The sequence below is a fragment of the Molossus molossus genome, unplaced genomic scaffold (genome assembly GCF_014108415.1).
Source record: "Molossus molossus isolate mMolMol1 unplaced genomic scaffold, mMolMol1.p scaffold_m16_p_1, whole genome shotgun sequence".
Classification (NCBI taxonomy): Eukaryota; Metazoa; Chordata; class Mammalia; order Chiroptera; family Molossidae; genus Molossus; species Molossus molossus.
In genome coordinates, this window is record NW_023425344.1 from 200,616,735 (window position 1) to 200,643,578 (window position 26,844).

At 37.2% G+C, this 26,844-nt stretch overlaps 1 protein-coding gene across 3 annotated transcripts in view; it reads left to right on the forward strand.

Moving 5' to 3' along the window:
* USP3 (ubiquitin specific peptidase 3) overlaps positions 1 to 26,844 on the forward strand; it is a 102,333-nt gene that overhangs the window by 43,713 nt on the left and 31,776 nt on the right. For all 3 annotated transcript variants that reach the window (XM_036247288.1, XM_036247302.1, XM_036247293.1), the window contains 4 exons: positions 17,271 to 17,354; positions 21,168 to 21,249; positions 23,253 to 23,335; positions 24,699 to 24,812. In XM_036247288.1, coding sequence (XP_036103181.1) covers positions 17,271 to 17,354; positions 21,168 to 21,249; positions 23,253 to 23,335; positions 24,699 to 24,812 — 363 coding nt within the window. The remainder of the gene's footprint in view (positions 1 to 17,270; positions 17,355 to 21,167; positions 21,250 to 23,252; positions 23,336 to 24,698; positions 24,813 to 26,844) is intronic.

Genomic DNA, 26,844 nt, shown 5'->3' on the forward strand with positions numbered 1-26,844 from the left:
TTTCTACTATGCAAATTAACTTTTTTTTTACATAATCTTAAAATTTTAACTTCTTTGTATAAAAAAAATTACTGGGGCAATCTCCCCTCACCCAGCACAGTTCCAGTCTCCTACTCCTCTGTAGATTAATGTCAGAAATTTCGTGTGTAGCTGTTTTTTAAAATATTATATCCTTTAGGAGGAGATTGGAGGCTCTTTGTAATATAATATACATGTGTTTCATTTAAATGACAATAAAGTTAAATATCTCTTTTTAGGACTGCTTAGATCTAGGTTATTTAGGTTACAGTGATGTTTAACAATTCATATCCACTTGCTATGCTCAGAAAGTCAGTGTATTTTGCAGTTTTAACTTCGGTGTGAAGCAGATTTCTTTTCTTGACTACTAAGTCATGATGAATAATTGCTTGTTTTAATCACTTTACTCAATTCAAAAGGTTTCTGACATTGAAGGGGGAAAATGGCCATTAAAGGGTGTCTTTGGAGGGTTTTTTTGTTTGTTTGTTTTTGCCACATAGCCCTTAGCTGTCACATGAAGGCAGTAAGTACCAGGTAGGGTTGGGAATTTGAAGTGCAAATACCATGTTTGATTCACAGTTTCTACTGAAGTAGTGTACCAACCCTTTCTATATCATCTTTAGTTGATACTTGTATTGTAGAAAGGTGTCCATCAAAAGGAAAAAAGAAGGTCAGTTGGCTTCCTGAGTCTTTTAAATTTTGACAGGTTTAACATTATTAAATTGTGACTGTTGAATAAAACATCTTAACGTTTAGTCAATCAGATCACTAATATATCAGTGATCCTTTGTGTGGAAGATATCCAGACCTGGAAGAGAGAGACGCTAGGCAGCGGTTCTCAACCTGTGGTTTGTGACCCCTTTGGGGGTCGAATGACCCTTTCACAAGGGTCACCTAAGACATAACAGTAGCAAAATTACAGTTATGAAGTATGAAAATAATTTTATGGTTGGGCGTCACCACAACATGAGGAACTGTATTAAAGGGTCACGGCACTAGGAAGATTGAGAACCACTGCGTGTGCTAGAGGTAGATGAAGATTTTAGTAAAGATGAAAACCTTCCCAGGATTTTCATATAAGGGCTAGTGCTCAGTTTATTGTTATGTTCTCTTGTAAAGCACTCCTTTCTAGGAAAGTTAAGCATTAGCCAAGCTGTTCAAGTGTTTTCTTTAGTTTTTTTTCCCTTTCCCTCAGGAAACTTTACTAGAATGATTTAGCTACCTAATTGACAGAACCATGTGGTTCTGTAAGGTTGTAAGACAGCAGGAAGTAAGCTCATTCTTGAGGCATCTATCTCACATTCATTGTTGTAGGTCATGTGAACCTACATGTACCAGATGTTAAAACATTCATTCATCTTGATTTTTAGTTAGCATTGCACTTGAACTGCTTAATGGAAAAGTTCAGAAATACAGTTAAATCTTTGTGTGGTGGGTTTTTTTACTATTGGTAAGATTATAAGGAAATAGTGATCTGAGGACATTTTAAGAATTATTTTTAGAATTATCTTAATGCAGTAGAATTATAGGTCTCTTAAAAAATATAGATTATATACTTTGATGTCTTTATATATTGCATTTTGGAGGAATACCTTTATTAAATAGAATTTGAATTTAATTTGTTTTATATTGGTATAGTGTGCTAAAGTACATGTCGTTTTATGGCTGAATTGGAATTAAATGGCAGTTCTTGAACCTTGGGGAATATACACCATTGCGGAAGCTTCTTGGCCAGTTGCCAGTCTTTTGTGTGAAATTATACAGAGCCGTAAGTGTGTGGACACCCAGAGCTTCTGAAATGCAGGAAGGGAGCTGCAGCTGGTCACATTACTGTCTCATTTGTGGGTTTTAGAACAAAGTGCTAGGGATTTACCCTGCAGCATTACACTGGCAGCCTAAAAGGACTCTGTGATAGCTGTAAACTGATGAAACTGGAGTTTAAATGAGCATTTTCGAGCATTTTCACCATACCTCACTGTGATGGGAAACAAACAAAAAGGGTTTATTTTCTCTGTATGGGGTGTGTGTGTATGTATTGTTTTCCAGCTCATTTTATTAATTTCACTTCCATTTATAAGTTTTCTTTGAACATATATTTCTTGTGGTTAGACCAAATGATTTGCTTTAGAGGTAAACTATTGGCGTATTAGGTTTAACCTATTTGGTTGTTAATTATTATGCTTGTAGTAAAAATATTTCGACTTTAGCTACTGCTAAAGCTTCTTTTCCATCTGCTCTGTGTTCTAACGAAGTGAGCATGCTCTGAGGCTTACAGTTTCTCTATCCTTTCCTTCCCAAGAGTCCCTGCCCTTACCCATCTTTGCATATCCTTTATGAAGTTACCACTGAACTGACCCCATTGCCCCTCCCAGCTCCAATTGGAGCTGGATGTAATCTCTCCTGAACTCATAGTTCTTGAGGTACTTGTAATTTCCTGCTGCATGTTAGATATCTGTAAATGTCCTTGGTGACTACAGGAACCATATGTCAGATCTTTGTATCTTCCACTGTACTCAGTGTCTATAGCCACAGAATAGGCAACATGTGTTAGAAAGATTGAATTTTGTTACCTATATCCCCCAAATGGGCAAGGTTATACCAAATCTGGAGTACTGTGCCCTCTGATTATCTTGGGCCACAGAACGTTCTTCCTGAAGAAGACCTAAATCATGCAGATGTGAACTGTTTCACTTACCTCCCAAGAGAGAGACCCTTGCAAAGCAGCTCCCTTTATTTCTGATATAAACAGGGCATGTGGAAGAAGCACATATTAACCAAATGGAACAGCATAAAATGGGTCATTATTTTTAAAGAGGGAAAGAAACACCAAAAGGAATCATTTTGATAAAACACAAACCTACTCTTTTAGGAGATAGGTCTCATTAACTGAGCTAGAGGTAAGTGACGCTTTCAGTAACAATCAGTATCTTAACCACGATTTTCACACAAGGGCTAGTGTTCAGTTCTGTTGTTTGCTAAATAATATTTTCTTTCCTCCCACCCCAACTTTTCTCTTTTAGTCAATACAAATGGACTTGTCTGTGATATACATTTTCAAACAGAAACATTAAAATTATGAACTTTTATTTGATATCTTATATAGACATTTTGAGTTATTGATTTGAAATACTGAACAAATAATTTTTGACATCTGACAGTCTTGTAAACTTTAATCCTTATCAACGATAGTTGAATTTCTGAGAAGGCAAAAGTATGAAAGGAATATTAAAACTAAATTACTAGAATTTTTTCTTCCTGGCAGTGTAATGTTTTGAAGAACCTCAAAGAAATATTATGAAATGTGACTCAATTCATTTGTCTAGAAAGAAGACTTGTATTTCACATTTTAAACACCTGTAACAATAGCAGTTTTAATCAAAACTAATAAAGCTCTTATTAGTGGGCTTAAATTGATACTAAATCATTTTCAAAGACAGTTGTAATTAAAAATTTAAAAACAGGGCCCGGCCGGTGTGGCTCAGTGGATTGAGCTTTGTTCCATGGACTGAGAGGTCCTGGTTGGATTCGCCGTCAGGGCACATGCCCGGGTTGTGGGCTCGATCCCCAGTAAGGGGGCATGCAGCAGGCAGCCGATCCATGTATTTCTCTCACGTTGATGTTTCTATCTTTTTCTCCCTTTCTCTCTTAACAAAACAAAAATCAATAAAAACATATTTAAGTCCGGCCGGTGTGGCTCAGTGATTGAGCGTTGACCCATGCACCAAGAGATTGCCAGTTTGATTCCTGGTCAGGACCCATGCCCAGGTTGTGGGCCCGGTCCCCAGGGGCAGGGGCATGTAGGAGGTGACCAGTCAGTGTTCTCTTTCATTGATGTTTGTATCTTTTTCTCCCTTTCACTTCCTCTCTCTCAAATCAATAAAGGGAAAAATCCCTGGCTGGTTTGGCTCAGTGGTTAGAGCGTTGGCCTGTAGTACAGAGAGACTTGGGTTCGGTTCCCGCTAAGGGCACATACCTCGGTTGCAGTTTGTCCCGGCCCTGGTTGGTTGTGTGGGTGGCAGCCACTTGATGTGTCCCTTTCATGTGATGTTTCTCTCTGTCTCTCTTCCTCCCACTCTGAACAAAAAATGGAAAAATGTCCTCGGGTGAGGGAAAAAAAAAAAAATAAAATAAATAAATAGGAAAAAAAAACATTTAAAAATAAAAAAGAAAAATGTTATGTTGACTCTCTTTATAAACTATTTGGAAACAAATTTTCAGTGGTGTACAGATTAGAGAACAGGAAGAGCTTTGTTTATTTTAAAACAGTATTTTGAAGTTTAAATAGAAACCTTTTAACAGAGGTGGTCTGAAAACAGAAAAGCTGGTACTTGTCTGCTTTTAACAATGGATATGAGGATTCTCTGCAGATATTCTTCTGATTTCTAAAGTTGGCTGATTTGATGGCAATACATCAGAATTTAATAATGGAGAATTTAAAAATAAGTTTGCTTTCTAAAAGTTGTTTTGGATTTTAACTTTTCTTGGCTTGAAATAGATGAAGTTACTGGAATATGAGCTTGGTTTTTTTGTTGTTGTTGTTTGGTTTTTCTATATCTGTTATTTGTTTTTCTATATCTGTTATTTATAATAAAACTAGAGGTCAAATTTGCCTCTAGATATCAAAATGTTATGCCAGGGGACGAAAAGGAATTTAAAACTTAATAGTAGATCTACCATTGTCCCCTTCTTGAGGGCACTTTTTGCACAAAAGTTTGATTTGGTTTGGTTTTAATATTGTACATGATTTACTGTATAGAAATTGCTTTGTAGCCAGTAGATTAAAGGAATTTTTTCTTGTTGCAGAGAAAATCAGGTTCATTTGTATGATACTTGGTTCTTGTTTGAGATGGGTGAAGAAAGGTTTGGTTTAGGAGTATTTTCTTAGTTTTTCAAGACTATGATGTGAAACCTTATGAATTTGGTAGCTTCAATAACAGGAATGGAAAAAAATCTTGGAATTTTAAAGCCGAGAAACAAGTAGAGGTTTTTCTGTTTTGGGTGTGACATGTGTGCCATATAATATGTTAGTAGTTGAGCAATTAAAAGTGTCTTGGGCACTGAAGAATTGAATGTTTTATTTTGTTTTAATTAATATAAGTTAAATTGCCATATATGGCTGGTAGCTATTATATCAGACAGTACAATCTCAAACTATTAAAATTTAACATTGAGGATATTAATGTTATGAAGCTTTCGAAACCTTAAGACAAAAATCTGATAGAAACTCCAAAAAGAAAATAAGTTAATTTCACTAATTAAAATAGTTGCAAATAATTATAACTTAAAGTCCAACCCAGTGAGATGTATCAAAAATTCTGTAATTACTAAGTTAATTACACCCGAAGTCTGCCAACATATTTATCATTAAAGGAAACCTCAGATTATTGTACCATTAGAAGCAAATACATTTATAAAGAAACTATTTCTAATTTCAAAAACTAATATTGAAACAAAAGGAAACTATTAAAATATGATAGTTTCCCCCGCAAAAGAAAGCAAACATCATATACTAATTGATGAAGTACTAAAGTCATTTTCATTCAAATCAAAAACAAGACAAATACTTCCTATCATCAGTTACATAACTGTCATTGTAATTAAACATCGGTTTGGCAGTTCCAGCCATTGAAATAGTAAGTAAATGCAGTAATTGCTATAAATGTTGGAAAAGAGGGAAAAAAGTACTTGTTTTCAAATTATAAAATAGGATGCCCAGAAAACTGTGGGGGGTGGGGGGAGGGAGGCAGAGTAGGTTAGTGAAAAGAACGAGAATTACTAAGAAATTTTGAAATGGTGATATATGATAAATATGCACAAACTAATAGTTTTTTCTTCATTAGTAGTCATCGGTCAAAAATGAAAATTACCAAACAAACATTCAATATAATGAAAAAAAAACCCCAACTATATCTAGAAATAAATGTATTAAAGATACAAAGCAAGAATATAAATCCTTTATGGAGAAAACTTCATGAAGTTTTGAAGAAAACCCCCCAATTTTTACCTTTAAATTTTTTTTAAAATGTTTTTTTCTTCATTGATTTTAAAGAGAGAGAGAAGGAGGGAGAGGGAGAAGGGAGAGAGAGAGAAGAAGGAAGAAGAAGAACATTCATGAAAGAACACATCGGTTGGCTGCCTCCTGCATGCCCCCCACTGAGGACCTGGCCCACAACCTGGGCATGTGCCCTGACCAGGAATTGAACTGGTGACCTCTTGGTGCGTAGGTCAATGCTCAACCTGTGAGCCACACCAGCCGGGCCACCTTTAAAACTCTTACTTGAGACAGAGTCTAATTTACATAATGGTCCTCAAACATAATGTGGACCACCCCCCCAAAAAAAATCAGAAAAGCAGGTGTGTTTTATTCAGTGAACAAATACTCATGGGAACCTGTTATGTGCTAGGCAGTCTCTAAAATAATGCACTTGAAGGTATGTGAAGAAAATATCAGAACTTTATTAAAACTTATTATATTAAAAAAAAAAACTTTAGCAAATAGTTAGTATACTTGTGCCAGTGGCCTGTAGATTAATTGGTTGGGTGTTATGAACCACACAGTGTCCTGAATCAGTTTCATGTGTGGTGTCCTTATCCTTTTTTTAATTAAAAATTTTTTTTATTTTCTTTATTGATTTTAGAGAGAGAGTGTTGTAACGTGTCAGTGAGATAACCAGAGATGCACAGTTGAATTGTAAAGGAGCACTTCATTACACCGATGGGCTGTGGGGAAGGGTACAGCTTCCCCAGATCCTCAGCTCCTCTCCTCTGATTTTTAAGACAGAAGCCCTATCCCCTTTTTGCCCCCCCCTCCCACTTGTACAATAGTGGGTGTGACAGTGATTACAGAAGTCAAAATTAGCATTCATCACTGGGCTCATGATTTATAGTTTCCCTTACTAAGAAACTGCAAATACCTCCCAACATGTGGGGCAACTATAATCTTAGGCAAAATTCCTTTACTTCTAGGGGTAATTAACCTATTATTGGAAAAATATCGAGAAAAGTCCATTGATAAAAATGGAGTCATTTAGTCGGCTTAGCCAAGAGGCCTACATGAGAATGGAATCTAGTCGCCTTAGCCTCGGGGCCCAGGTCAAGAGGAAGGCAGGGAGGGAGGGAGGGAGGGAGAGAGAGAGAGAGAGAGAGAGAGAGAGAGAGCGAGCTAGAAACATCGATGAGAGAGAACATCGATTGGCTGTCCCACTGAGGATCAGGCCCACAACCTGGGCATGTGCCCTGGGAATCTAGCCGGTGACCTCTTTTTTTTTTATCCTTACCCGAGGACATTTCTCCATTTTTTGTTCAGATAGAGTGGGAAGGAGAGAGAGGAAGAGAGAGAGAAACATCAACGTGAAAGGGACACATTGAGGGTTGCCGCCCGCACGACCAACTAGGGCCGGGGACAAACTGCAGCCAAGGTATGTGCCCTTAGCGGGAACCGAACCCAGGTCTCTCTGGACCGCAGGCTGATGCTCTAACAGCTGAGCAAAACCGGCCAGGGCCACGCTGGTGACCTCTTGGTGCATGGGTTGATGTTCAACCACTGAGCCACACAGGCCAGATGGTGTCCTCATCCTTGTTCACTTTCAGTATTTTGCAGCATATTGCAGCTTTTGTCTGCCTAGTTCTATGACTTTAATTTTACCAAATCAACCCTCCTCAAATGGGTACACATCAAAGAAAATTTTTAACCCTGAAAGATGATAATAATAATAATAATAATGTAAATACTGGTAAACAAGAAAAAGGCAAGCTGACACATTTTCCTACTCTGATCCACAAACACATTATAAAGTAAAAATATTGGCTATCTGCCCTGGCCGGTTTGGCTCAGCGGTTAGTGCGTCGGCCTGCGGTCCGGAGAGACCCAGGTTCGGTTCCCGCTAAGGGCACGTACTTTGGTTGCAGTTTGTCCCCGGCCCTGGTTGGTCGTGCGGGTGGCAGCCACTCGATGTGTCCCTTTACGTCGATGTTTCTCTCTCTCTCTCTCTCTCCCTCCCACTCTATCTGTACAAAAAAAAAAAAAAAATTGGCTATCTAATGAAAACACAGACTAATCAGATTTTTTAAGTTGGACAAAGAGTTTAAAGGATTGTATGAAGGATGAATTATATTCATTCTCTCCTTAATGTCAAACCTTGCCCTTTGTGTGTATTGTACTTTGAGGTATTAGTTTAGTATGATAGTGTGAAGATATCATGGGTAGCAAGACATTTTAGAATAGTTTATTTCAACTCTTGCTCAACTTCTAAAATTTTTTTATACTATACACATTAATTTAGATTTATCTGCATTCATAATTTATTAATATAAGCATGTATAAATCTATTAAGGGTGGTGGATGCTCAGTTTTGTGGTTTATTTTTGACTTGATTAGGAGCCCAATGAAAATAATTGGATTTTTTCTCTATAGACTGTTGTTTTGCCTTTTAGAATTATTGGGGATATATGTAGTGGAGGGCAAAAATAGGAAGAAAACAGTGCTTCTAAAATTAGAATTTTTAAAAAGAAGTAAACCCACATTACATTTTAGCACAAGAAAATAATTGAGCCACGCTGTGTGTTCTCACTTGGAGAATGAGGAAGAAAGTACAGATGAGGATGACCAAGTGAGGAGTGTTTTTGCCATTAAACAAGTGAATGGTGCTACATAGAAAATACTGAGGAAGGGTAAGGAGATTGGTGGCATATGGATGAAAGCTGTAATCTAAAAGTGAAGCAGGTAACACTGACGCGAAAGGAAACACTGGGAGGGAAAAGTGAGAAGGAAATAGGAGGCAAGACTGTCATTGTGGGGACCATCAAATACTGCGGCTTAACTCAGCTATGGATATCTGTGGATTTGAAAGTCACTGTATGAGGGAGTGGGGGAGGAAGATACCACACCAAAGGAAATAGCCAAAATATAGAATAGAATGTTAGTTGAAATGGGGGCAAAAAAAGGTGGATTTGTAGGAGATTAGGGAAAGGAAAGTAGAAGGGATTAGGCATGGTTAGATGCTAGAAATTAGAAAAAAAATACCAAAATATAAAAATGTACCGATAAGGAATCAATGTAATAAAAAGTTGGATAATATCATTCTGCTGTTTATTAGAGTAAGCAGAATTTGAAGTAACCTAACTGTGATTTTATCTTTTTTTTTTTTTACCTCCCTAATTCTATAATAGTATAAATAACTTGTGTTTCTTAGGAAAGATTACCTGCTACTTGATATATGTTCTTTCAGTTACTTAACTCTGCATCATCTTCTCTTAACCGTAGTATACATACAACACCATACTCTGTATTTAGTTTGTTTATTTATTTTTTAAAATCCTCACCTGAGGATATTTTTACATTTATCTTCAGATAGAGTGGATGGGGGGAAGAGAGAGAGAGAGAGAGAGAGAGAGAGAGAGAGAGAGAGAGAAAGAGAAAGATCAATGTGAGAGAGACACATTGATTGGTTGCCACCTGCACGACCCCAACCGCAACTGTAGTACATGCCCTTGACTGCAATCGAACCCATGACTGATTGGTCCGAGGGCCAATGCTCTAACTGCTGAGCCAGACCTGCCACTGCTTAAAAGTACTTTAAGATCTTATTTGACTCAAGGAATTTGGGTTTGAGACTAATCTTTACATAGCCAAGATGATAGTGTAGTTTATCTGAGGTATTAGAAGTAAAGATACCAATCCTCCCTCCTACCTTGTCTTTTTACATCCTGTTTCCCTGTCTGATAAACTTTATTATTTTGCCTAATATGATTCCTAAGTATAATTTTGTCTTTAATGTTCAGTTGATTTAAATTTTCTTAAACAGTTCTTTTATAAATACAGAAATGAACCTTTTTCTTATCTGAACCTTTTTCTTCTAAGTAGTCTCTTAGAAGTAAAGCTCATCTTTACTTGAAGAATCAACTAAAATCACTAAATAAAAACTTGTATAAGTATAAATTTAATAGCCTAAAAGTTGGTCATATGAAGTAGGTAGTTTGTGACTCTTGTTTGTTAGACACATGCAGTCCTGCGTACATGAAGAGATGCTGAACCCCGGACCTGCTCTCCTAATGAAGTACTAACCAGGTTATCTAAACCCTGCCCCGTTTTCCTCTATCACAATTTTTCAGTGCCAACAGCATAGGAAGAAGAAGAGGAATTGAACTTTTGATAATATTATTTCAACTACATTTTGGGAACCAGGTGTATTTCTTATTATGACATTTAACCCTAGTTTATAACTAGATTTATTTCAAAACAGGAAACACATTTCAAGATTCAGAGGACAAGCTTTTAAAAGATAATCTACAAGTTTTTGTACTTCTCATTCTAGCATAATCTTCTTGAAGAGAATACTAAGAATAGTGGCTTAATTTTTTTCAGGTGTTATAGGTAGGCATAGTTCTAACCAAATAGTTTCAACACAATTGTAAACCAGGAAGAGATTTTTAGAACGTGTTTACTTAAAATCCTTCTGTTTGCCTTGGGACTTTTTTTTTTTTTTTTATCCTCACCCGAGGACATTTTTCCATTTTTTGTACAGATAGAGTGGGAGGGAGAGAGAGGAAGGGAGAGAGAGAAACATCGACGTGAAGGGACACATCGAGTGGCTGCCACCCGCACGACCAACCAGGGCCGGGGACAAACTGCAACCGAAGTACGTGCCCTTAGCGGGAACCGAACCCAGGTCTCTCTGGACCGCAGGCCGACGCTCTAACCGCTGAGCCAAACCGGCCAGGGCTGCCTTGGGACTTTTTAATACCAGTGTTATTAGTGGGATAGTTTTCAGTTTGAAAGCAGTGGCACAGGTAAAAGACTAAGGCAGCCAGACAACATTTAAATTGTTATGTATTTCCTACTTTTGCTATTTATTTATTTTTAACCTCTGAGCCAGCCAGGAAGAAGAAATAAAAACAGGGGAATGGGAGCAGCTAGAGAAACTTATGCAGTGAGGCAGCTCTTACTTTTACAAGGTTACAAGGGAAGGAAAGTAACATTTATGGATTCTCTACCACATGCCAGACTCTCCTAGAAGTTTTGACCTGTGGAAGGTGCTTTCCTTCCACCACCACCACCACCACCACCCCCACCACCACCACCACCAAATAACGCTAGTTTAGTCTGGTAAAATCAGACGGCACAAAAGTTATAATTTTGGAAGTAGTATCCTTCTTAGTGACTGTAAGAGAACCTGAAATTGACTCTTAAGAAATAGGGACAGTTATGGAAACATAAAAAAAATATTTTTAGCCAGTGAAAACAAATCCTGCCAAAATAAAATTGATTTCTTATAGTTCAAATAAAGTTATACCTGTTACCTCTTTATGATATTGGGTAGTATTATAGAATATTAGCACAAACAGTGTCTAAGATACCCTTTAGAGTAGCTGTGCAGTTCAATGGAAATTCATGCAAATTATATATGCAATTTAAAATTTTTTAGTAGCCACATTAAAAAACAAAGAATCAGGTGAATTAATTTTAATGGTATAGTTTATTTATCCTAGTTTTATGTTAACCCACAATAAATATAAAATTATTAGAGATAGTTTGCATTTAATTTTTAAAAAATTTTTTTCTTTTTCTTTTTAGTCCTCACCCGAGGACATTTTTTTTTTTGCATTTTTTGATACTTTGTTCAGATAGAGAGGGAGGGAGGGAGGGTGGGAGGGAGAGAGAGAGAGAGAGAGAGAGAGAGAGAGAGAAAGAAACATCGATGTGAAAGGGACACATCGAGGGATTGCCACCCACACGACCCAACCAGGGCCGGGGACAAACTGCAACCGAGGTACATGCCCTTAGCGGGAACGGAACCCAGGTCTCTCTGGACCACAGGCCGACGCTCCAACCGCTGAGCCAAACTGGCCAGGACAATTTTTTTCTTCTTTATTGATTTGAGAGAGAGAGAAAGGGAGAGGGAGAGACAGAAACATTGATGAGAGAGAACATTGATTGGCCACCTCCTGCATGTCCCACCCTGGGGACCTGACCTGCAACCTGGGCATGTGCCCTAACCAGGAATTGAACCAATGACCTATTGGTGCAACGATTGAGCCACACGGGCAGGACTGCATTTCTTTTTCATATGAAACCTTAAAAAAAAAACAGTGTGTATTTTGCACTTACAGCATATCTCCATTCAGATGCTAAATCTTCATTGGAAATGCTTGGTCTGCATTTAGTCATAAAAATTGGAGTTAAAAATGTAGATTCCAAATACTATTATTAAAAACTTGCCAATAAAGTACAAAAACATGTTTCTTTAGTATTTTCATCTGTAAGACAAAATTGACTCATCTTTTTAGAACAGTTGATTTGATTGAAGCAAAAACAGATCATTTTTAAAAGTACATACTAAATTAAGTAAATTCACTAACTCTTGTAACAACTTACTATTATCAACACCAGATTCAAAGGGGTATTATATAAACTGAAAATCAACTCTAAAACCCATATCAACAAATCATTCTTCAATTTTTCTCCTAGATTTTTCAGCCAACTTACTTAATGCTATTAAAATAAAAATCTCCTGCATATTCATGTTGCAAAATGTATAACACTATTATTGATTTATGTTATGAGTAGTTTATATCTTAACACAAATTCTCATACCTGTCTAGCTAGGTCACAAATAAGCTTTTTGTTTCCTTGGGTCTTTAAATTTAGCTCATTCATGTGTACTGTGATGTAGGTGAAATAATGTAAATTACACTGATATTTTCTCTTTGAATATTGAATATTGGCAAGTGTTTCTTTTGTTTCAAGAAAATCTTGAATTAGATAGAGTTAGCAGTACAGTAAATCTTTGTAAAACTCTTCCGTGACTCAAGTAATGAACATTGGCATGGAACATGTGGTCATTAAATTCATTATCTTCTATTTCTTTTAGTAGTTCCATAAACTGGTGATGATACATAGCATTTGCACATAATACTGGACAATTTTAATAACTGCATCCATGATACTGTCTACTTCAGAGCACAAATATTTTCACTATGTCATCATGTAATGGAATAAATATAATAAGGGAAATAATTCTAGTAAATCCATATTTTGATCTCACATTCTGGCCCATTGTCTCTGTCTTGATAGGAAACTTTTTTCCTATCTAGCTGAAAGTAACAGATATAAAATATTTTAAAATATCTACAACATGAGAGCGATTATTTCTCAGTTTGCAAATGGATGAAGATATTTCTTCATAAATTTGGAAGTCATTTGAGGCAAAAAAAATACCCCAAGTATTAATTATCTAGTATCTCTAGCTTTGTAAAACTCATCTAAAGCTAAAATTAAAAATATTTACAATTTTTCAAATGTTGAATTGATTGATCTTTAGTATTGTTAGGTCCTTTTATTCACTCATAGTTTATTGGTGGGTCATTTGAAGAACTTTCACTTCTTGTAAATTATCCTTTTTACTATTTTTCTTAGATTAAAAAAATGTTTTTAAATGTTTTTATTGATTCTTTAGAGAGAGGAAGGGAGAGGGGGAGAGAGAAACATCAATGAGAGAAGCATCAAAATTGATTGGCCGTCTCCTGCATGTGCCCTACTAGGGATCGAGCCTGCAACCCAGGCATGTGCCCCATCTGGAATCAAACCAGTGACCTCTTGGTGCATAGGTCAATGCTTACTCACTGAACCACACATGCAGGGCTTTCCTCAGATTTTTAAACATAATTTCCTTAACTGAAATAATAATTTAACTTTTAATCTTTCCATATGACAATGTTTTTCTTTCTTCTGTCACAGAAGAATTCAAGCCATTTTATACCTGGCCAAAATTATAAGCTTAATTTCTTCAATAATCATTTTAAAAAGTTGTATATTTTATTCTGATTTCATTGATTGTGACTAGTTTCATTTATTTATTTTTTTGTCTGTTGAGAGGCAACTTATCAAATTAATGTGCATTTGCTGAAAATGACTCTTAATATTGTTTATTTTATTATCCTAAAATTTGTTTTTTACACAACTAATTTATTTTACTCTGCTGTAGCAAATTATAATTGCCATTCTTTGTAAAATTTGTGACATACCTTCTCCATTTAATTCTGCCTCATTAGTGTGCCTTCATTTGAGAGTTAAAATTTTCTTTCATGCTTAATTTTTAAGCTAGGAAAATAATTTATGTTATAGTTAAAATAGTATTTTGATTTTACTACCAATTATAATTTACATAGAATATCACTGTAACTTGTGCTGTCTGCATAAAATATTCAAATAAACACATTACAGTGCTGCATCCTTGCAAGGAAAAATAATCTCAATGGAATCATTCTGTTGACACAAACTAGATCGGTGATCTGCCTATGTATAATTCTAGAAACGACATACCCATCAGGTACGCTGCAGTGCATCTCATGTGATGTAATAAAAGTGAACTATAGTGCCCTGGCCGTTTTGGCTCAGCGGTTAGAGCGTCAGCCTGCGGTCCTGAGAGACCTGGGTTCGGTTCCCGCTAAGGGCATGCACCTCAGTTGTAGTTTGTTCCCACCCCTGGTTGGGTTGTGTGGGAGACTCAATGTGTTCCTTTCAAATCGATGTTTCTCTCCCTCCCACTCTATCTAAACAAAAATGTCCTTGGGTGAGGATTAAAAAAAAGAAAAAAAAAAAAAAATGTGAACTATAGTTTCCTCCAAACCACAAAATTGTGTTAATGGAAAAATATTTTATACTGTTTCATTTGGGTAAAATTTTATATTAATTACAATTTAAAAAAATTAAAATTCAGTTCCTCTGTTGCATTAGCCATATTAACACAACTCAAGAGTCTGCAGCAGCTTATTCACTCTGATGATAAAAGTTCGGAGAGATAAAACTACTAAACCCAATTAAGCAAGATTAGTTGGAATAGACAAAGCCAAAAGTAAGTTTGTATTTCAATATATGAAAATGTGACTTTAACAAATGTAAAGTAATTTTGTATCCTACCTGAATTCAAGTCACACCAAAAAGATTTAATAAGGAAAAAATCAGTTACTTCATTTAATTTGAAACAGTTTGTTTCTTTAAACAAAGCAACCACTGTTTATGGAGGTTACACTTTTATGAAGGTGAAGGGGTTCAATTTTCAATTAGATAGTAGGACAACCTGTTAATACATGAAAAGTGATCTATATTTCCTCTTAGACTTCATTTACCAGATGAACACTAGCATTTGGAGCTGTTTTGTTTTGAACAGAATATTGTTTTATCTGAAATACATGTATAAATATATACAAACATAAAATGAAAATGCAAGAAGGAATTAGAGAAACACTGCATTTTCCTTCTTCAGTGAATGCTGGAGGTTCATGGAGGAACCAAATGTCCTAAGCCCAAATTTAGACAGAGTAGACTTGACCCTCTTAACATCTATCCTGAGAGGAAGCAAAGAATGAAAATTTTTCATTTATTTAATTCCTTTACATATTTGTCATAAAACTGATAATTATTCTCCTGGCATTACTGGTATTTGATCAAAGAGAAACAGCCTAGGACATAAAAGGTGGCTTTTTTTTTTTTTTTTATCCTCACCCGAGGACACTTTTCCATTTTTTGTACAGATAGAATGGGAGGGAGAGGAAGAGAGAGAGAGAGAAACATCGACGTGAAAGGGACACATCGAGTGGCTGCCACCCACACGACCAACCAGGGCCGGGGACAAACTGCAACCGAGGTACATGCCCTTAGTGGGAACTGAACCCGGGTCTCTCCGGACCGCAGGCCGATGCTCTAACCACTAAGCCAAACCGGCCAGGGCAAAAAGGTGGCTTTTGTTATTTGTGGAAATGTTAGGGTTTGACCCTGGGAACTTGGACAATAGATTAGAGACACTTGATTGACAGCATGGGTAGTCAATTAATGGGGGGCAGGGGGGATGTAAATTATTACATATATAATATTTTAAAGTTTTCAAAAGCATTCACTTAAATTTTACTCCAGAGAATAAAAGACACAAGCCATGCTTTTGTGTGTAATCCTGTTTTATTTTATTTTTTTAGTTATTTTGCCTCGTTCTCTTAATTTTTTTATAGATTGGTTTCAGATACATAGAAATGATTTTGGATTCTGCTAAAGATGACCTAATTTTTTTTTTTTTTTTACTCCTCACCCGAGGACATTTTTCTATTTTTTGTTCAGATAGAGTGGGAGGGGGAGAGAGGAAAAGAGAGAGAGAGAAACATCGACGTGAAAGGGACACATCGAGTGGTTGCCATCTACACGACCCAACCAGGACCGGGGACAAACTGCAACCAAGGTACATGCCCTTAGCGGGAACCGAACCTGGGTCTCTCTGGACTGAAGGCCGGTGCTCTAACTGCTGAGCCAAATAGGCCAGGGCAAAGATATGACCTAATTTTTGCTAATTGTTATACATTCAGAGTTTTGTTTGCTCAGAATGGCAGTATTATTTTCATTATTCCTTGGTAGTTAGAATAGGTGGTTTTATAGCCAATATATTTTTTTGAAAAGCTGCTATTCAAAAGAATATATTGGTACTAGCTCGTAAGTTGTTTTTGTTAAAATTGGTCTTATCCCAGGAAAAAAATTGAATGCTAATGTATAAGTTAAAGTTTATTATGTGTGATTTCCTTACATTATTTGGTTATTGACTTTCTAAAGCATGCGCGTGAACACACACACACACACACACAGTATCATTTTAAAAGAAAACCTTAAATATCTTCCTTCAAAGCAGTTACCAGTTTTCCAAAAGATGTAGCTACTGTTTTATACTTTTGTTTTGTAGCACCTCAGGATGAAAAGATTCATTCTTAACCATCTGAATTCAATTTACTTTAATTAAATTATGCTTCAAATGTATAGTTTTATCTTTAGTGTTTTTATTCAACTATCCCTACAGGTTAGTTACGTTTTCCCTACTTTTCATTTAAATCTCTCCCTCCAACTTCCCCATTAATTTGAGTTGGGCAGTATCACTTTAAAGCTTTATGAATTGGTGCTTTTTATTTCATTTTCCATGTATTATGCACTTCTAAAATAAATGTAATACGTGTAGCAGTTTATTTCGCTTTTGAAAGAGGAATCGAGCTTTTGAATAAAAATGTGAAAAGAAACTAGTATTCATTGCCTACGTGGCTTTTTAAAAAGGCTCATAAAAAACATTCCATTGTGGGTTCCAAGTCCTCTCTTTAAACTCACCACCAACAGAACTGCCTGCAGAGCCATGTGATCATCTTGGCAGCAGCCAGGCCTTTTAGTGATTTCATTACTGTGGTTTCCTCAAGCTCTTTACACAGATTGATGAATATTTTTCTTGCAGTTATCGCTGTGATGATTTTGTGGTTAATGACACCAAGCTGGGACTGGTACAGAAAGTCAGAGAACACTTACAAAACTTGGAAAAGTAAGTAATAGGCCTTGGGGAAAAAGGATTGATTGGGGTTTAGAGGTCTTTCCGAATTTTTGAGTGGGATTTTTGTTTATGAGTTTCATAACTTCTTCATGTTTTTAAAGTGATTGAAATGTTAATAAATAGGCTTTGGGTTTGGATATCTGAAACTATGCCCATAGTTAATGGTCATATCTCAGCATTTATTTCATTTACTATTTGTCATAAACCATATCTAAGGGCCCCAGGGCCTATTTTTCAGTTATAACCCACCGACTGGTAAGCTACAGTTTTTTGCAAGGGGCATTTTGGGGGTGCAAGGAGAGGCAGAAGGTGATATAAAATCATTATACAGTTACCTTTGATATTAGAAAATTCTTATCAAATGTATTAGAAGGTCTTAGAAGCGCTAAAGTTTATGCATTCTTTTTAAGGGAAATTAGATTTAATTTATGTTGCAGTCCACTTTTCATCTATGTGATAGCATAAGATCTTAATTTCTTTTCCTTTTTTAAAGGACAGTATGTATCACTTGAAATTATAAGAAGCTGTGAAATGCTTTGTCATGAATAGAATTTTTTTGCTGTAGCCAGAGAAGCCATTCACATAAAACTTACTGGACTCAAAATTCAAGCAGTTAAACAAAAATCCAAATAGCAGTGCCTTTGAAGCCACGGTGGAGAGAAGCAAAGCCCTGGAATCACTGCTGACTAAAGTGAAATCTGTGTAAATCCTCCCAGTCATCGGATGCCATCTAATTTATTTATGTATTTTTTACCTTTTTTTGTTAATCCTCACCTGAGAATATTTTTTCCGTTGGTTTTTAGAGAAAGTGGAAGGGAAGGAGGGGGGGAGGGAGAGAGAGAGAGAGAGAGAGAGAGAGAGAGAGAGAGAAACATCTATGTGAGAGAGATACATCAATTGGTTGCCTCCCGCAGGTGCCCCAAACAGGGCTGGGGATGGAACCCAACACCTAGGTACGTGCCCTTGACTGGGAATCAAACTTGGGACCCTTCGGTATGCAGGCTAATGCTGTAACCACTGAGCACACCGGCCAGGGCAACCATCTAATTTATTGTGGCAGTTAAAGTATAAAAGGTATTATGAGAATATGCCAAAAGCAAACTTAAATGTAAAACCAGTAGAGTATTTTAAATTTTGTACCAAGAGGAAATAACCTTAGTTCTTCAAATGAAACACTGTATAGCTTTGGTCAACCAAAATCAGTATGCATGTCTCTGACTAAATAGATTATAAAGGTGATAAGGGAAAAAGAACTGATTTTTTTTTTTTAATCTTCACCCGAGGACATTTTTTCCATTTTTTGTTCAGATAGAGTGGGAGGGAGAGAGAGGAAGAAAGAGAGAGAAACAAACATCGATGTGAAAGGGGCACATTGAGTGGTTGCCACCCGCACGACCCAACCAGGGCCAGGGACAAACTGCAACCGAGGAACGTGCCCCTAGCAGGAACCGAACCTGGGTCTCTCTGGACCGCAGGCCGATGCTCTAACCGCTGAGCCAAACCAGCCAGGGCAAGAACTGATTTTTTAAAAATAAAAACTAATTCAAACATTTTGAGTTTAAGTCCTTTATGGCTTGTCATGTTTTTTTGGCTTTTTTCTTTTTCAAAGAGCTTCTTCCCTTATTTAGAACAAACCAGCCAGAGCCCTATCTAGGTTTAGACAGATCCAAAATGTTTAATTTTGTCTGAAATTGTCACATTTAACTGTGAAGTAGGCCCTGGCTGGTTTGTTCAGTGGTTAGAGCATTGGCCTGCAGACCGAGTCAAAGGCATGTACTTGGGTTGCAGGTTTGAACCCTGGCTTGGGTCGGGCCCTTTGGGAGGCAACCAGTTGAGGTGTCTCTCTCACGTTGATGTTTCTCTCTCTGTCATCCTCCCTCCCTCCCTCCCTTCCACACTATCTGAAAATCAATGGAAAAGTATCCTCGGGTAAGCAACAAAATAACAAAAAATCAAAACAAAAAAATCCCAACAATTGTGAAGTAGGAGATTCCTGAAGTAATTTATGTAATACCACTCTTTGGTGTGGTTATGTCATTGTAAAGATCTTATTACTACATTGGTTCTTTGTTAAAAAAGTGGGTAGCTACCAGAATATTTTTTCTCTAAGAAAAGACTGCCATCTAATCCCAAATAAATTCATTAGAACCAAGTCAAAGGGAAAATAACCGCATTTATGCAGTTATCAGATCTTTTATTTCCATTGACCACTTCATTGGGTTAAAGATGTTACTGACCACCTTGTCTACACTTCTCCTTAGCCCACTGAAAAATATACCTTGCAGCCCTTTTCCTGTGTTGAAAAACATTACCTAAGTTCATTATAATGTTTTTAAAACATAGGCTTTAATCTATAATGGAAGTTATAATTTTAAAACTATTTTTACATATGTGTTTTGCTTAATTTGAGACTTTCTTGCAAATTCTCTCGAGCAGCACTGTGTAGTAGAACTTTCTGAAGTGAAGGAAATGTCCTGTAATCTGCACTGTCCAGTATGGTAGCCATGTGGCTACTGAGTACTTGAAAAGTGGTTTAGTGTGGCTGAAGAACTGAATTTTAAAATGTATTTACTTTTAATTTATTTAAATATATGTAGCCACCTGTAGACAGTGTGGATCTAGACGATTCTGTCATTTTGAGACTCGTTGATGGTAAAATTTTAATAACCTCTATTTTAAAAAACTAAATGTTTTATGTAGGTTGAAGGTAAAAGTTAGCTATTAGGCATTGTCTCTAAGTAGTATATATACTATGCTTGTGATTCAACTTCTTTACTTACAGAATTTGTGAAGGAATAACTTAACATAGTAACATACAGAACTAGTCTCTTCTTATCTTGTAGCCACCGATACCCTGAGGGCCATACAGTTCTGAAGACATGTTTCCTATGAGTGTTTTTAGATTTGAGCAACTGACTGTTACTAGATCTGATGCTCCAAAGACATAGCTCATCTGGAAATTCTGGATAGAGAAATAATTATGTGTTTACTGTGGATAAGCCTAGTATTTTCAGAAGATAGGAAAGAATTGGCAGACTTAAAAGTCTTTGTTGTTTAATGATAATTTTACCTCCTTTAGATCAGTTCTCCCAATGCATAATAATTTTAAAGTGACCCTTGGAAGATAGGAATTACTTCCTGATAAATTTTAAGCAAAATATCTCTTTTATCAAGAAAAATTTAAATAATTTAAATTCAGAATTTCTTTGCTAATTAGGATTTGTTTTAGAATAGCCTTTGTAGCATAGCTGGATCAAATAAATTTATATATGTCTATAGTTTATTTATCATTTCACAAACTCAGATTATATCATAACCTGTTATAACAATTGAGCAAAACATGATACCTTTATCAAAATTAGGAAAGGGGTAGCATAGTATTTGAGACTTACTGATATGTCTCAGAATAATCATGTCAGACCAGGGTTTTCCTTTTGTTATGAGGAATGGCTATTCTCCTTTTTGAAACTTCACCATTAATTAGACAGATAGGGTGGTGGTGGAGAGAAATCATCTCCCAGTCTTTATCTGCCTGGCCAGCTTTTCTTGGAATTACCTGGTGGTGGCAGCTTCCAGTCTCACCCTCCTGAAGGGCAGTGGGGATTTTCAAGGGAAGTGGACCTTCTCAGTTACTTTAATACTTGTAGGCCACGGACCTAATGGGTCATTTCCTAGCCTGACTAAGCAGCCAGGCAGACCTCCGTTCCCCAGACACTGAGAACAGCTAAGTTCATTCTAAAACCTGCTGTGTAGTCTCTATGTATTAATGTCTTTTTGACTGTCTATTTGTTTGTGTTTCAATAGCTCAGCTTTTACAGCTGACAGACATAGGAAAAGAAAACTTTTGGAAAACACATCACTAAACAGCAAGTTACTAAAAGTAAATGTAAGTAATTAAAACTTATTCAAATATAAGAATTGGTTGAGATCTAGTCACTGCTTTATTACAGCTTTAACAATAATGTTGTTCCTTCAAGCTTTTATGTGTATACCTTAGATTTAGAATATTTTACAGAAAGTTTGCCACTTGTACTAATGATTTTTTAATCCTCACCTGAGGATATTTTTCCATTTATCTTCAGATAGTGTGTGTGTGTGTGTGTGTGGGGAGTTGAGAGAGAGAGAGAGAGGCAACTATTGGTTGCCGCCCACATGACCCTGAGATGGGAGGCAGGACAGGGACGAAATCAAACCCATGACCCCTTGGTCTGCAGGGCCTTCGCTCTAATGGCTGAGCCAAACCTGCCAGGGCTGTAGTAATGATTCTTGATGTGGCTAACTACCCTAGTGGGATCATCTGTCGGTGCCTCTGTTCTGTCAGGATTGCTATTGTATCCTCTGCCTTAGCAAGCCTTTGTTCTTTTTTTTTTTTTAAACCAATTTATTTTTTATTGAATTTTTTAGAGTGACATTGGTTAATAAAATTATGTAAGTTTCAAGGTACTATTCTATAATACATCATCTGCATATTGTGTTGTGTGTTCACCACCCCAAAGCAAGCATTTGTTCTTAATGCCTACTTATGTACTTTATTATGATGTTTCTACAGGATCCAAAGATCCTTGCTTTCTGCTAAAGATCCCTAGTATCAAATCTGTGGGACTGAAGTATTGGTATTTTATTTCTTAGGACTTCATTACTATAACTTCACTATAAAAGAATATGTTTTCTCATTCTGGTAACTGTCTATTACCAGATGTATGAACCATTAATGGACTAGCAAAATTTTAAAATCATGAAATATTTTATTTATTTAAAACCAATTTGTATTGATTTTAGAGAGAGGAAAGGAGAGATAGAGAGAGAAACAGATTTGTTGCCTCCTGCATGTGCCTCAACCAGAATCGAATCTGCCACCTTTCGGTGTATGAGATGATGCTCCAACCAAGTCACACCAGCCGGGGTGGGGGTGGGGGGCGCATCTCTGCTTTCATGATAGTAGTGTATAGACACACACTTGATTAAAGTGTTACGATTTTGTGGAAGAAAGAGCTAACACGCTCTCTGGACATCTGAATTGTGGGCAAAGATGCTTTGAGTTGGATTGGTAGATTCACTTCCAGTGGTTAGATGTCCTGGTACACTTGTAGAGCTACTCAGAAAACCAAGCTTTAGTTTAAGGGAAGTTCAGGTAGTTTTTTAAGATTGATACTCCATTGCTACAAAAATGTATATTGGTCATTTATGCATGGCTTAAAGTTAAAAGTTTGATGACAGAAATACTCGAGATGTAAAAATTTATATTTTTTCAGTGTGTAGTAGTTTTAATAGTAGTCTTATAAAGGCATTAAGTCTTTTTATTAATCCTCACTTGAGGATATTTTTCATTGATTTTTAGGTAGAATGGAAGGGAAGGGGAGAGAGGATGGGTGGGGCGGGGGGAAGAGAAAGGAAAACATTGATGTGAGAGAGACACATCAGTTGGTTGCCCTCTGTATGACCCCGACTGGGGCTGGAGATCCAACCTGCAACCCAGGTATGTGCCCTTGATCGGGAATCAACCCTTTGGTCCACAGGCTGATGCTCCTAACTACTGAGCCAAACTGTCCAGGGCAAGGCATTAAGTCTTAATCTTTACTTCTTTTAAGGATTTTCCTGGTTTTTGCATTGTGTACTGCATGGTACTTATTAATGCTGATCTCCTCATAAGTTTCTATAAGATACTCCCATTTAGAACAATCCCAGGATGAGAAACTCCCTTCTAAACGTAATAGATACTTACCTAGAGAGTATAAACAGAGTTTGAAATATTGATTCGACAGAAAAGGACCAAATCCAAATTGGCTTGATGCTAGAGTTTCAAATACAGGCCTTTGCTTTGCTTTGATGTTTGAAACAGTCGGCCTTCTCTTGGCATTATTGATGTTTTCTTCTTGTCCCATTTTACAGGGAAGCACCACTGCCATTTGTGCCACAGGCCTTCGGAATCTGGGGAACACCTGTTTTATGAATGCCATCCTTCAGTCACTCAGGTAATGTGCTAGCCAGAGCTCAAGTATCTGATGTTAGTTTCTGGTGGAATGGTTAAGAGCAAAGGCTGTGGGGTCAGATCCTCTCTGCCATTGACTCTAGTCATATGGCTTGGGGCAAGTTACCTCAATTCCTTAGTTTCCTTATCAGTAAAATTGAGGATAATAATTTTACCTCACAGGGTAGTTGGTATGATTAAATAATGTAATTTCTTTAAAGTGCTTATTAGAAAAGTACCTAGCATTAAATAACTGCTAGCTATTATTATTTATTTTCTATTGCTCCTTGAATAGGCTAGAGCAGAGGCCAGCAAACTCTTTCTGTAAAAAGCCAGATTAAATAAATATTTTTTATCTTCACATGCTACATATAGTCTCTCACATATTCTTCTCCCCTCTATTTACCCCTTACTGGCCCAGGGCCAGATACAGTGTGTGGGCTGTAGTTTGCAGACTTCTGGGCTATAGTGAATCTTGTTCAGAAAACTTATTTGTATCAGTTGTCTTAAATGTAGTTATAAGATTGGATGTTTGGAAGATCTTCAGAATATAAGATAAGCAGTAAAAATAAAATGACTAAGAAGGCTGACCTAAGTTGTATAGAATAAATTATTTTGATTTTAATGAGCCATCAAAGGTCAGAATAAATTATCTTCCCAAGGCCACCTTGCTAATAAGGAGCAGAAGCCGTAGTTGATCTCTCCTTAAAGGTACTATTAGCTCATCCAGTTTGCTCAAAGAAGAAATTTAGTCACTACTGAATTCTTGTTATTCTTGTCTTAACTTGAGGAAAATCTTGACCACCTGGAAATAAGCACCCTGAAAAGAAAGAAATGGTGACAACTTGTAGATGTTGGGGGAGGGGAGACAGATATTTTGTTTTAAGATCCTTGTTCATTTCTACGAAGTCATCTATTTATACTGTTTTCTTGGAATAAAATGTGGAAACTTAATGAAAGTACTTAATGCACAGTCTACATTGAGTACAATTTTTCTTTTTATCCTCACCCGAGGACATTTTTTTATTTTTTGTTCAGATAGAGTGGGAGGGAGAGAGAGGAAGAGAGAGAGAGAGAAACATCGATGTGAAAGGTACACTTCGAGTGGCTGCCACCCACACGACCCAACCAGGGTCGGGGACAAACTGCAACCGAGGTACATGCCCTTAGCGGGAATCAAACCCGGGTCTCTCTGGACCTCAGGCCGATGCTCCAACCGCTGAGCCAAACCGGCCAGGGCTACATTGAGTACGATTTTAATGAAAAATTGAAAGATCACATTTTGGCACTTGTAGGTTTCATAGAACTTTCTTTATAGTCCTAGTAAATTAAAAAATAATAATTTTCTTCCCTTCCTTTTTAAATAGTAACATTGAACAGTTTTGCTGTTATTTCAAAGAACTGCCCGCTGTGGAGTTAAGGAATGGGAAGACAGCAGGAAGGCGAACATACCACACCAGGAGCCAAGGGGATAACAATGTGTGAGTTCTAAGAATATGTCCTTTCTGGCTTTGAGCTACAAAACAAATGACTCACTGGTGATTTCCATCGCATATGCGAGTTCATAGGCACATGCATTTTACAAAACTCTTCTAAAAACTGTGTTTAAGTATCTAGCTGATAATCTTAATAATTATAGGAATTCTTTTATATATACTTACTTAAAAGGCAGCATAAATTTAGCAGTCTACTTACTGTGTCATTGTGGATTTGGATATTCAAAAATTGATGTCAGTATATGAAATACAGCTCTAGGTGTAACCAGCACGAATATCACCAGTCTTTGTGAATTGACTTATCTGATAGTGTTAAGTAAACCTGTCTTGAATAATAAAATTAATTTGTAGTCATCAAATTAATTACAGGGGCGATACAGTCAATTTTTCATTGACATGAAGAGGGAAAAAATTGACAAGTGTTTATTGAGAACCAATATGTGTTCAGTGCCGGCATTCTCTATTTGGGGTTTAGAAGATCTATCCTATTATCACGATTGTAAGGGGCGCATTTTTTTTGTTTCTTACCATTACTGAAACGGCTAAGATTTATAATCTGCACATATTTTAATGTAATGTTTCCCCTGCCTGCCCATCTCCTCATCCCCACACATTTCAAAGAGTCATCTTATAATCTGGCACTGTTCTGCTTAGGTGGCTGATGGAGAATAGGCCAAAACATGGGGGAACTTGAAAGCCTGGCATTGGAGCAGGGATGGAATGATGTCACTAGAAGTGGTGTTTTAAGAGTTCACTTTGATAATAGCATATAGGATGAACTGGAAAACACCTGCATTCAAGGAGGCTTCATTCTCTATAGTAATTGGGTTGGAGGGGATAGCAGTGAAATGAAGAGGAAAAAAAATACATATGCACAGACCTCAAGGGAAGAATGAGTAGTACTTGATGCATTAATATCATATAGGGTCTAATTACAAACCACAGAAACTGCTTCTGGCCATCTTAGGCAGAAAAGGAATTTATTGAAGGTCTAATTGGTGTACTAACCATTACTGGATGGGTAGAAAATCAGGTCTGACGTCTGGGCATCCAGAACCAAAGCCACAATCACCTGAGGAACTTTCCCCTGAGGACATCACTGCTTCCCCTGCCAGGGCAACTCCAGGGCTCCCACTGCTGGACTGCTGGAGGGGTGCTGGGTGCTGGGTGCACTCCAGCTGATGCTCTTTGCCACTGGAGAGGATTTGGCACTGTTCCAGCTTCTTCGCATCACTAACACCTGCTTCAAATAGGCAAAACCCTGGCTCTGTACCTGAGTCCTGTCTGCAGGGGGTTGGAGGGATGGGCTGAGAAAGCAAGTATCTGGCCTTTCCAGTTTCCATAGTGCGAGGCAGGCTCTGACTCTCACCCAGACTCTTGAGGTGGGAAATTCCTCAAACATAAGCCCAGATACTAAGAAGCAAAACATATGCTTGTATCCCAGGAACCTGCTGGATAACAGGGGTTGAGGATTCCCTGAGATTGAGATATCCCTGAGATATCAGTTAGGTATCCATGAATATGGTAGTTATATTGACAGATAGTCATTAAAGTTGAGGGCGTATATCAGTTTAGTTACATGCACAGATTAACAGTGACTGAAACATTCATGGTTTTTTTTCTCATGCAAAAGATGGAGGTTATCCATCTAGGGCCGTTGCACTCAGTCTGCAAGCTCCTCCTAGCTCTTTGTCCCACCATTCCTGGGGTGGGGCTCTCAGCCATATAGTCCAGGATGGTGCTGGAGTGCCACCAGGTCATCCTCATTCCAGCCAGAAGGAAGAAGGGGAGATTAATAAGGACTATTTCTCTTTAAGGACATTTCTCAGAAGTTAAACACACTCATCAAAGTTTTCTATTCTAGGAGTTTATATGACAAGAAAAAAAAGGAAGTTCTGTATTCCTGTGGAGAAGAGAGTGGATACAGGGGGATTGCAGGGAGAGTACAGAGAGCAGGTTCAGGGCACGTTGAGGTTGAAGTGGCAAGAAGACGGCCAGTGGGAAATTCCTGTTGGAA